General features: G+C 37.4%; 1 protein-coding gene across 4 annotated transcripts in view; it reads left to right on the top strand.

The window, feature by feature from the left end:
* Positions 1–12722, top strand: part of Ankrd17 (ankyrin repeat domain 17) — a 135043-nt gene that overhangs the window by 63571 nt on the left and 58750 nt on the right. For all 4 annotated transcript variants that reach the window (XM_059274650.1, XM_059274649.1, XM_059274648.1 and 1 more), the window contains exons 3-8: positions 1190–1346; positions 2805–2952; positions 3171–3318; positions 6187–6420; positions 9257–9351; positions 11436–11673. In XM_059274650.1, the coding sequence (XP_059130633.1) occupies positions 1190–1346; positions 2805–2952; positions 3171–3318; positions 6187–6420; positions 9257–9351; positions 11436–11673 (1020 nt within the window). The remainder of the gene's footprint in view (positions 1–1189; positions 1347–2804; positions 2953–3170; positions 3319–6186; positions 6421–9256; positions 9352–11435; positions 11674–12722) is intronic.

Genomic DNA, 12722 nt, shown 5'->3' with positions numbered 1-12722 from the left:
TAAACTTTCATAAGACTATGTAAGTATAGTGCCTTTCCCACTTTTATAAAATACTGTTATTTTACAGAAATGTTTATTATTACCAAGTGCATGATCTTTGATCTCAATTAGTTCTACAGTTTATAATGCGTTTCCTTGCTAAATTTTAGTTTCTGTCTGAATTACTTGTCTGAAATATCTTTGGGCTTGAGATACTGTGTGTGTGTGTGTGTGTGTGTGTGTGTGTGTGTGTGTGTGTGTGTGTGTGTGTGTGTGATGAGTGCAAGTGCCATAGAGGTCAGAAGAGGGTGTCAGATTCCCTAAAGCTGGAGTTACAGGTGTTCGTGACCTGCCCCATAGCTGCTAACAAAATCATGTCCTGGAAAAGTATCAGGTGCTCTTAATCACTGAGCCATCTTTCCAATCCCAGCACCCATGTCTTTAATAAGCACCACAGGTGATGCAGATGGATAATCTGGAATAAATTAATAATGAATATTAATCATGGTAAGCTTGCTTTATTAGAAATATATGGAAAAGTAACTTATGTTCATTTAGATGTTTACTATTTTTACTTTTGTATTTCTTTTGCTATTCTGAATAATTTTAGATGATTCTAAGTATATGTGATAAGTATATGTAGTGAATTTTTAAGAGGTAGTTATATGTAGATTATCTTTTTTATGCAGTCTGTATTCTACTCATCCATTTTCTTAAAGCAAAAGTAGACATTTACCAAAAATAGAGTGATGTTGCTGACACTTGTGGCGTCAGTGAGTCAAAAATAATTTTTCTACAATTCTTTTTCTTTTTCTTTGTTTTGCTGTATATTGACTTTATTTTTGGAAGTCTTTCTGCCTGTGGTGATAAAAGTGACTAAATAGCTTATGACTCAATACCTACAGCTCAATAACCTCTGAACATAGGTTCTTCTCCCAAAGACAGGACATGTTTCAGAGAAGTCTCCTATCTGTCCAGCATAGGCTAAAGACCCACATCTGACACCATAGCGTGTCAGATCATGAATCCAGGGATTATGTGGTGTGGATAAAGTTTTTAGATTCGAGAAGAGTAATTGACCTCAAGATTATAGACAGATGTGGCTATTATAGTATATGAAGCTCATGTTAACATGCAGATTTTAGTAACCCGAGTTTTGCTTTGTTTTCCTTTTGGGTATTGACATATTGGTGTGAAAATAATACAATAGGAATAGGCAAGTTATCCACGGCTGATGGTAAAGCCTTTGCAGACCCTGAAGTGCTCCGGAGGTTGACATCGTCTGTCAGCTGTGCGTTGGATGAAGCTGCTGCTGCACTTACGCGAATGAGAGCTGAAAGCACAGCAAATGCAGGGCAGTCGGACAAGTGAGTGCTTTTGTGTTGTGAGCAGTATAACAGGGGTTTTCCTGAGAGTGAAATAGTTGATGTTTATGTAGCTTTTTTGTGCCTCATACTATAGCCACTTAACACATACCTTTTTTGTACATAAAAAAACAAACCTTTTAAGTTGTAGATTTTTTTTTTTTTCTTAATGTCAGTTGCGTAAGCAAACTGGGAGATGAATAGCTTAATGAAGCTCAAGAAGATGAAGTGAACACCATTGTCTTAGGACCAATGCTGAAAGCCGTTGAGGACTGGAGTGATAGCTCTTTGTTAAGACAGCTTGCTCCCCCCCTCCCCCAACGCCTAGTTGAGTTCCCAGAAACCTATAGCTTAAAACTCAGAAAAAAACCCTTTCACTTATTTATGTTGCTTTTCTTTTGTATTAGTGACAAAGAAGTCAGTGCTATTCTATCAATTGTATTTTTTTCAGTTCATATGTATGGTTTAGAAGATGAGGATTTTGTTTCCTGAAGTTTTAAAAAAATCATAAATCTTGTTTACAAAATGTGAATGTTAGACCAAGAGACTTTATTTTTTGTCTCTCATAGTTCTTGTATATATGATTTTAGTATTAATAAGGATTCGATGTATTATAAGTAATATTTTAGATTTTTCTGGTTCTATATAATGAAAGTCTTATTTTTATATATAAAGTCTGGAGTGTGAACAGAGCATGTGAAGAAGTATCATTACTATGTTAGAGTTTTAGTCCTTACTGACTTCTTCCTTCTTCCTCTGATTGAAAATAAAGCTATGTGGGGAGATGGCACAGTGGGTAAAGTTGTTGCTGAGTAAAGATGAGGATGTGGGCCGGGCGGTGGTGGCGCACGCCTTTAATCCCAGCACTCGGGAGGCAGAGCCAGGCGGATCTCTGTGAGTTCGAGGCCAGCCTGGGCTACCAAGTGAGTTCCAGGAAAGGCGCAAAGCTACACAGAGAAACCCTGTCTCAAAAAAACAAAAAAAAACAAAAAAAAAACAAAAAAAAAGATGAGGATGTGAGTATGAGCACCCTGGACACAGGAAGTGGTGGAGACAAGAGACACTATCCTGTCTTACAGATAGGAACAACACCTTGTCTGAACAAGGTAGAAGGGCAGGACGGACACCAGTTACTCTATTGTTAACATTACATGCTCCCATCTTGTGTCTGATATTCTTTTACTTGATGGAAGAACTCAGATAGGCTTTCATAATTAGTAGGTGTCTTACCTATTTTATATTTTCTTAATGTCATAGAATTTCTAGCAATTGAACAAAAGCTTAATCTATTACATTTATGTTTGAATTTTTATAATTTCACTATTTACTGTGAATTAGTTGTACATATCTGAAAACATTTTAGAATACTGGTTAATTTTAATTTAGAATGACATGAAAACAATACTTACATGATGCAGATTTTTATATCATCCTCTGAGATGACTGTTCTTCTTGCCATAGCCGCAGTTTGGCAGAGGCCTGTTCAGAAGGAGATGTAAATGCTGTGCGGAAATTACTCATTGAAGGTCGAAGTGTAAATGAACATACCGAGGAAGGGGAGAGCCTACTTTGTTTAGCTTGTTCTGCTGGATACTATGAGCTTGCACAGGTTTGTGTTTTAGAAATAAGCCTTTCAAACTACCATTTATTAGGAAAAGAATAAACTCTTTTGCCTATTGAGCTAATTTCAATACAGACTTGTAGCATACAGCTTGTATAGTTTTGGATTCCTAGGAATCTTATGAGTATGGAGGTTTTATATAAATATATTGAAAATTTTCAGAGTACTTTCTTAATACTCTGTAAACTATTTTCTTCTTTCTCCAGGTTTTGTTGGCAATGCATGCAAATGTGGAAGACAGGGGAATCAAAGGTGACATTACCCCTTTAATGGCTGCTGCTAATGGAGGACATGTCAAAATCGTGAAACTGCTGCTAGCTCACAAAGCAGATGTCAATGCACAGTCTTCAACAGGTTGTGCATGCTTCCTTTCAGTTTCACTAGCTAGTAGCTTCCGTTTTAATAATTGTTTCTCATGAAGGTGTTCACTTAAGTGTAGTTTGTTGTTTTTTCCTCTGAACTCTTCGTTCTTTTGGGGGCCCACCACCCAGCTCCAAAATAAAACACATGCAGACTTACTATTTCTTATGAGTGCCTGGCCTTAGCATGGCTTTTTTCAGGCCAGCTTTATTTTTTTTTTCTTTATTAAGAAATTCTCTATTAATTTTACATACCAACCACAGATCCCCCTCTCTTCCCTCCTCCCGCCCTTCCCCCTCCAGTCCCCCCCCCCCCCCCCCCAAACTCAACCTCCATTCCATCCTCCAAAAAGGTAAGACCTCCCATGGGGAGTCAGTAGAGCCTGGTACATTCAGTTGAGGCAGGTCCAAGCCCCTCCCCCTGAATCAATCTAGCCAGTTTTTCTTAAATTATCCCATCTACCTTGTGCCTCTGGGCTTTTATCTTTCTCTGTTTCTTGTATACCTTTCTTTACTTACTACTCCATAGCTTGCTGTGTAGCTGGATGGCAGCCCCCTGGAGTTCTCCTCTCCTCCTTTTCTGGCTCTCCATCTCCCTTCACAAATTTCTCCTCCTATTTATTCTCTCTGCGTGCCAGCCCCACCTATTCTTTCTCTGCTCAGCCATTGGCCATTCATCTCGTTATTATACCAATCAGGTGTTTTAGACAGGCAAAATAACATAGCTTCAGAGTTAAACAAATGTAACATAAAAGAATGCAACACATTTTTGCATCATTAAAACAATGTTCTACAGCAAAAACAAATGTAAAACATCTTAAAATAGTATTCCACAACACTTAAGTGGTACATATTTGCCCAAGTCTCTATGAGGTTTAAAATAATATTTAAAAGAATGTTTCCTGTTAGGTTTATGAGACATTCTTGGCTTCTTTTTTAAACTATGTTTAGCACTCAGTTTGAAAGACTACCCCGCAGATGTGGAGAAGTATGGCTTACACTTCTCAAACCCTGGCTTCCTTTTCACTATTAATGCAAGATGTAGGGAGAACTGGATGGGCAACAAGGACTAGACCATGATCCTCTAATTTTGCTAAATTGTGGCCCAGGAAAAGGAATTATGAAAACATGTCCAATGGGGCATTAGTTTAGGCTAAACTGATTTCTTTTTTTGGAGGTAGGGTCAGATCTGGGTCTAACATTGTATTGTATTTTGTAAGTTTTCTTCAGATTAAAAAAAAATCAAATGCAGTTGTGTTTTAAAAAGAAGTCTATATAAAAAAATTTATCAAGTTGGGTTTTCTTTTAACATAGGAAGTTTTTAATCACGAAGAAGGGATCCTTTTGCTCATTGTCTTGGCTCATACCTGTAATTCTTGCCTTTGGGAGGCTGAGTCAGGAGGATTGCTATATATTGAGGCCAGTGGAACTGCATAACATGTTCCAAGAACAAAAATAAGAATCTATTTTCAATTATTTGACATTGGTCATTTAGTGTGTGGCTTATATATGATAGGTTTGGGGTATGATGTATGATGACATTTATTAAAAATAATTCTTTATGAAACATTTTTTGTATTAAAGCTAACTATAACTTTTATCTCATTTGTGAAGGAAAAAGTTCAGGAAAGAATTGCACAGTTCATTACAGTTCTCCAAAGTTTTTTGTTTTTTGTTTTTTTTTTTAATTTTAAAGTATAAATACATTACTTCCATGTTCCCCTGTCTTCCTCCATCACCTCCCATTTTTCTTTCAAACCCTCCCATGTCCCTCCATTCATCCCCCACCCCTCCTGTCATTCTCTCTCAAATTGCAGGCCTCTTTACTATTTGTTGTTACACACACACACACACACACACACACACACACACACACACACATAAATACGGCCTACTGAGTCCTTTTTGTGTGGGTTGTGTGTATATGATTTTTAGGGCTGGTCACTTGTTATTAGATGACTAATTGTAGGGGGCTTACTTCTGGGAAACGCTGACTCTCCTCCTACTAGCAGTCATTATTTGCCTGTAGTTCTTTGTCTAGGGCTGGGACTCTGTGAGATTTCTTCTTTTGATGTTAATATGTCTATAGAAATTATTGTTCAGGTCTTGTTTAGATAGCCATTTTGTTGATATGTCCTGGGTGTGGCTTCCCTGTCCAATCTTAATTCTCTAGTCTTGATAAGTGTATATGATTTTTCTATAATCTGACATGTATTTTTGTTGTTGTTTGGCAGTACAAGTGATTGTCTCCAGAATCTTGCACATGCTAGACAAGCATTTCCCAAATGAGCTAAGATCCAAGGCCTTTTACTTTGTATTTTAAGGCAGACTCATAAGAAGTTGTTTAGACTCACTCTGGAGCACAGGCTGGGCTTGAATTTCTAATTCTTTTGCTTTAGCCTTCTAGTAGTTGAGATGATAACCCGTACCACCAGGCACAGGACAATACTGTTTTTAAATAAAAAGGGAGGACATGAAGTTGATTTCAGAAAGAGAAAGTGCAGTTAAGTACTACAATTATATGTGTCTATTACTAAATATTTATTATAGACATAGTTTTCTATTTCAGCTTCTTAAACGTAAATTTGATATTTCATTTTTTAAAAAGTTTTACATTTATTTTTATTTATGTGTGTGTGCATGCACATATATGCCATGGTGCACTTAGGGAAATCAAAGGACATCTTGCTGGAGTCAGTTCTCGCTTCCTGGATATAGGCCCCAGGGATCAAAGTCAGGTCACGTGACTTGATATGTGCATTTATGCACTGAAGCATCTCATTGGGTTGAGATGTTCATTCATTTGTGTTTGTGTGCATGTGAGTGATGCTAATGTCTTTTCTTTGTTTTCTTACCTAAATAGGCAACACAGCCCTTACTTATGCTTGTGCTGGAGGCTATGTAGATGTTGTAAAGGTGCTCTTGGAATCCGGTGCTAGTATTGAGGACCATAATGAAAATGGTCATACTCCTCTTATGGAAGCTGGGAGTGCTGGACACGTGGAAGTAGCCAGATTGCTGCTAGAAAATGGAGCTGGCATCAATACGCATTCCAATGAATTTAAAGAGAGTGCCCTTACATTAGCTTGTTATAAAGGTATAGTATAAATTGTTCTTGAAATAAAATAATGAAATTAAAATCAATTTTAAATTAACAATAAAACATAATAGTGTATAGTGTCATTAAATGTAAATAAGTTTGTTTAAAGTGTTTTAAAAATTAATACTGTATAGTCTCAAAATTGTAAATATTGTCAATAAAATTGACAGCCTTATCAGAGGAAGCTTATAATTTTAATGTGATCACACTTTATGATGGTTTGGCATATTGGAAATGCTTTACCTTGTGAGAAGGTACATGATAATTAAATGCCAACTAGTCAGAATTTTATTTTATTTTATTTTATTTTTTTGAGGCAGGGTTTCTCTTTTAACAACTCTGGTTGTCCTGGAACTCATTTTGTAGGCCAAGGTGGTGCTGAACTGAGAGAGATCTGCCTCCCTGTGCTGGGATTAAAGGCATACACCACCACGCCTGACTCAGAATTTGGACTCTTAGGTGGGCCAGATATGCCCACCTATATGTAATCAGTAGTAGAGATTTTTTAAAAGAGCCAGAGAGTCACATTTTTCATATCCAAGGGTATGACAGATGTGTGGCTATAAATTGAGAGGTTTTTTGTTTTCGTTTTTTGTTTTTTCTTCTTTGTTTTTAACTTTTAAGGAACTTAAAAAATAAGCCATGCAACTGTGTCTGTATCTATATCCAGGCCACATTTAGTTCATAAAACACTGTTTAGTATTGATCTGAGATATTAAGAAAAAGGTTATGCAAGTGCAGATACAAAATTTAAGGAGGCACTCACCCTCAGGTTGGCTCCTCATTTGCTTAAGTTTATAAATGAGTGCCTGCTGAAAATTTCCACTCTGGTCTTTCCTCAGCCTAGTCCTTTCCCTTGCCATTGCTTTGCTCTACTATGTTTAAGAGTGGTCAAGATCTTGTATTGTCTTTAGAACTGATTTTCTTTAAAAGAATGAGACAATAATACTTAGATATGTAAATAGCTAAAATTTTAAGTTGTTTAATTTTGAGTGTCTGATGTTAGCAGATTTTCGAGTAGAAAACACAGTTGAAGTCAGTTAACTTCTCTGTTCCTGTTTGACAATTAGGCACAGGGGCTGGTCTTTATTAAGCACTGGTGGAGTTAAGCTTTGGGAAGTTTTTATTGGATGGCCTTATATACTTTTTACAAACACTTTGACCCCAAAACTGGTTCCATTACATTACTTTTCCCAGCTTGCCAGAGAGCTTTGTGATGAGACTACATGTGACAACTCTGGTCTTTCACCCTTTGTCTGCTCTGCTTTCTAGAGGTGGTATCTAAGGTTGGGCTTGCAAACTTTTTTTTTTTTTTTTTTTTTTTGATTTTTCGAGACAGGGTTTCTCTGTGTAGCTTTGCGCCTTTCCTGGGACTCACTTGGTAGTCCAGGCTGGCCTCGAACTCACAGAGATCCGCCTGGCTCTGCCTCCCGAGTGCTGGGATTAAAGGCATGCGCCACCACCGCCCGGCTTGGGCTTGCAAACTTTAATTAGAAGGTAGTTAGAGAATTAAGCTAATGGAGTACATCTTGAATACTTAAAGGAGTTAATTAACTCTGTTACCTTCTTCTGTTTCTAGTGGGATTTCCTGGGAGTTAGTTTGACAACAATATGGAAAAGGTCTAGAAGTCAGACAGATTGAGCATTGATGCAGATACTTGAAGGGAAACCAAGGTGTAGTCAATGTCTTGTTTGAGCTCTCCATCTAGGACTATACTTTATCTTCTGGTCCAATTCCAGTTGATTATAATTGGTTATAACTCATTTCATATTGCTTTCTTACATAGTATCCAAAGTCCTATTTAAGTATAATTGGCCTTCTACTTTTTAGTAACTTACTGAACTGAAACAGAAGGCTTATTTAAAACTGTTTCTATCATATGTTTTATCTCCAAGTAAAGGAATGCATATATATTAAATGATGTTTTAAGAATATTTTCATACATGTGGTTTACAATTCCTCCTAAAAAGTTTGTGTGTTGATTATTGTCATTTTAAGTACTTGAACTCATAGATGGAATAGCTTGAATGATTTTCATCCTGGGCTACTAGCCTTTGAAAATAAATGGGGGGGTGGGGTGGCAATGAGATGTCTAGGTTTTCCAAGGACCTGAATTCATTTTGCAAGCACCCACATGGAAGCTCTCAAGTTCAGCTCTAGGGGATCTGATAGCCTCTTTGGGTGTCTATGGGCACTGCACTCACATGTCTAGAGACATAATTAAAAATAACAAAAATCTAAAAACAAAAAAAAAATCAAGTATAATGTGCTGAATGAGGTTCATAAAAAGTTACATACAGACTATTTGTTTACCTGTGCACCTGTTGTTTTTAACAAAACTTCAATCATTCTATTTTACCAATAAGGACTCTTCTTCATAATCCTATGTTCACTTCCTGTTAGCTGGTTGCTTGCTCTGCCTCTTGACCTGAGGTTGACTATTTAATCCTGTTTAAAATAGTCAAGAAGAAGGTTCTTGGATTAAAGGTGTGTGCTAGGGCTGAGCCACACCATGAGTAGAAACAGGTTTTTCCAGTAAATAATGCAATCTCAGGGTTCACAGTGATCAAATATTCTACAACATGCACCATAAATTATATATCACTGATTTTAAAAATAGTTTTGAAAATAGCCGGGCAGTAGTGGCACACACCTTTAATCCCAGCACTGGGAGGCAGAGGCAGGAGGATCTCTGTGAGTTTGAGGCCAGCCTGGTCTCTAAAGTGAGTTCTAGGAAAGGTGCAAAGCTACACAGAGAAACTCTGTCTCGAAAAACCAAAAAAAAAAAGTTTTGAAAATAAATGTAAGTAATCCAATGCACTTTTGATTTAGGACATCTGGAGATGGTGCGATTTCTTTTGGAAGCAGGCGCCGATCAAGAGCATAAAACAGATGAAATGCACACCGCTCTAATGGAGGCTTGCATGGTAAGATGGGTGAATGAATATACGAAATATATTTCCATACTAGGTGGGGAGAAGTAGAGCTACTGTAAAATAAAGAGCCTTTTTCCTTGGATGTAAAAGCTCTATTTTTCTTTACTTTATTGTAGAACAGAACCTTAGCTGAACTATTATTTTTAAGCTGCACTTGGTGGTGATCACATGTAATCCCAGCATTTGGGCGGTTGAAATAGGAGGATTGCTATTAGTTTGAGGCACAGTTGTGTTATATAGTGAGTACTGGCTCAACCATGGCTACATAGCAAGACCCTGTCAAAATATAAGGAGCTGCCAGACAAGATAATGAATGCATGCCTTTAATCTCAGGACTAGGGAGGCAGAGACAGTGAGTCTCTATGAGTTTCAGGACAGCCTGGTCTACAAAATGAGTCAGGACAGCCAGGATATGTAGAGAGACCCTGTCTCAAAAAAATCAGATGTGTGTATGTGCGTGTGCACTCACACACGGCTGTGCACTTGGTCCCAGCGCTCACATGGTAGAGTTTGCCACTGCTTGTGACTATAGCTCCAAAGGGATCCGACCCTTTTCTTCTGGCCTCTGTGGGTATCTGCATGCACATGGTACACTTAAAAGCAGAGAAAGCACTCAGACACATAACACACAAAAATCTATAAAAACAAAATATAAAAAAGAATTGTATTTTAGAGTTTGTTCTTGAAAGTTATATTAGTACTCTTAAGTTTTTGTTTTTTAATTTATAATCTACAAAAAGGAGGTATCTGAAAAAACTGGGAAAGATTTATGAGAAATGGTAGATGATCATCATTTACTACTTGAATTATATATTGCTTTCTTTATTGTCATCCCTGTGTTTGTTTTACTAAAAGTTTCTCTTTGAACGTATATACTCTTTGAATGTGTATACATTTCTTTGGAGCTTTTGAGTTCCTTGTCTGTAAAATGATTTTTGTTTGTTTGTTTGTTCCTGTGTTCTCATGAGGATTAGATGAGATCCTTGAACAGCAATAGTATTGACCAATTCAGCAATCTCTCTGATAAAGGAAATTTAGTCACTGTTTCTACCTTGTGCTATGAAAATAACCTGTATTTAGACAGATAAATTAAGGAGGAATATTCGATAGACCTAATCCATATGCATTAGAAATGTTATAAATAAATGCAAATAGCTGGGCATGGAGATCTATGCCCGGACCCCAGTACTCAGTCTAAATAAATAAATGATTGATTGATTGATAGGTAGGTAGGTAGATAGACAGATCGACCTTTAATCACAATACTTGGTTTCAATTTATAATAAATAGATGGGTAGATGGATGGATAGTTAGATGTAAATAAAAGGTATATGAATAGAGGCCAGGCACTTAGGAGGTCTTGCTAAAATGTTGAAGCTCTTAATTGGACTTTGATTTTACTTAATCGGGAAGCATTTCAAAACGGCAAAAATAACAATGTAACCATGAACATAAGACATTCAGAGCAAGATGCAGCATGTGTGGGGGAAGTACATGAAGGGTTAAAAGAAACTATTTCTTGAAAGGAAGACAGAATGGAGATTGTTGAGTAGTTGCAGTAATAAGATAGCTCCTGTCTTTGTCTTTTCAGTGGGGCTTACACGAACAACAAAGAAAGTATCATGTATTCATTTTGTTCCTTTAACACAGGAGTCTTTTTCTCCATGGCATCTAGTTTCCTGCTAGATCAAAAGTTTGCTCACTCTTAAGATGTTAAAAAAAGTTTGCTTTCTCAGTACCTGAGCTTTGTCACTTGTCAGTCTAATGTCCACCATGCTCTGCTGATTCTCTGTGGCCTTAGGTTTGTCTCCCGTTCTTTTCCTTCCACTTCTCTTTTGGTGGCTGATAAGCTTCTTGATTAGAGAGAATATTTTTCATCTCTTTGCTTTAAATCCTCGAACTTCTGTAGGATAAAGAGTACGGACAACACATGGCATGCTTTACCAAGCTGTCAGGTGTATGTTTGTTCTCCTGAGTAAAGGTCAGCAACTGTCATCGTGTGCTAATTGGGAAGTTTTGTTTTTGTTTTAAGTTTTTATGGTGCTGATTGAATTTTTTTAATTACTTGTGAATAGGATGGCCATGTTGAAGTAGCTAGGTTGCTTCTGGACAGTGGTGCTCAAGTGAACATGCCAGCTGATTCATTTGAGTCACCATTGACTTTGGCTGCGTGTGGGGGCCATGTGGAACTTGCAGCCTTACTTATTGAAAGAGGAGCTAGCCTGGAAGAGGTCAATGATGAAGGCTATACACCTCTGATGGAAGCAGCCCGTGAAGGACATGAAGAAATGGTGGCATTACTTCTAGGCCAAGGTAAGCACTTGTAGTAAATACTAAACCATAAATTGGTAGAACAGAAGTCTTTGTTAAGGCTGAATTTCAGCACATCACCTCCTCAGTGTATTTACACTGAGCTGTTGCTCCCAAACTTCTGCGTTGTCTGTGGTAAAATGGCTCAGTAGAATTTTCTTCAATGTAGTACTTTTAAACTCATATTCTGTGAGAAAATAAAACAACAAACAAAAACAAAATCAAGATTCATGTCAACATTTGTCATGAGGGAATATGAGGTACCACAATTCTTCAAGCCGTATACAGTGAGGGAATTCTTTGCAGTTAGAACATTTACTCGTGAATATAAGTGTGTAATGGAACAACATGGGAAACATTTCTGTGAAACTTAGCTTGAAAGTATGCAGCAGGCCAAGTAGGGACTAGACACTTGTAATCACAGTGCTTAGGAGGCTGAGGCCATCCATTCCTACATGTGGAGACACTGTCTGAGGAAAACAAAAGAGCACTCAAGACCAACAAAACTAGTTGCATATACATCAGAAACTGTTGAGCTCCGGCCAGAACAGAAGGAATTTCTGGAAAAGGTGAAATGACATAGTAGTTTAAATATCTACATTTAGATAATAATCTCTCATTACATTTATAGTGCTATTTTGTTTAACAAATTTAACACAAGTTTAACATTTAACACAAGTGGCACATTTACTTGTTTTTATGTAGAGGTTCTATTGACTGGAACTTTAAATGTACAGGTTTTGAAGTAGTTTTTTTGTTTTTGTTTTGTTTTGTTTTTTTGAGACAGGGTCTCCCTGTGTGTGGCTCTGTCTGTCCTGGAACTAGCTTTATAGATCAGGCTGGCCTTGAACTCACAAAGATCTAACTGCCTCTGCTTCCAAAGTGCTACAATTAAAGGTGTGTGCCACCACAGCCTGGCAGACTTTTTGAAATGTGAATCATTTACACTGCATGACAGTTTTGTTTCTAGTGGTAGGGAGGGGTGGAAGCTACTGCAGTGGTCAATCAGCCATGGTGAAGGTAATAGTAATGGTGGTAATGTTGCTAGGGCA

The sequence above is a fragment of the Peromyscus eremicus genome, chromosome 10 (assembly GCF_949786415.1).
Source record: "Peromyscus eremicus chromosome 10, PerEre_H2_v1, whole genome shotgun sequence".
Lineage (NCBI taxonomy): Eukaryota > Metazoa > Chordata > Mammalia > Rodentia > Cricetidae > Peromyscus > Peromyscus eremicus.
Note: the sequence above shows the minus strand (reverse complement) of the source record. Positions and strands in the feature narration are given on the sequence as shown.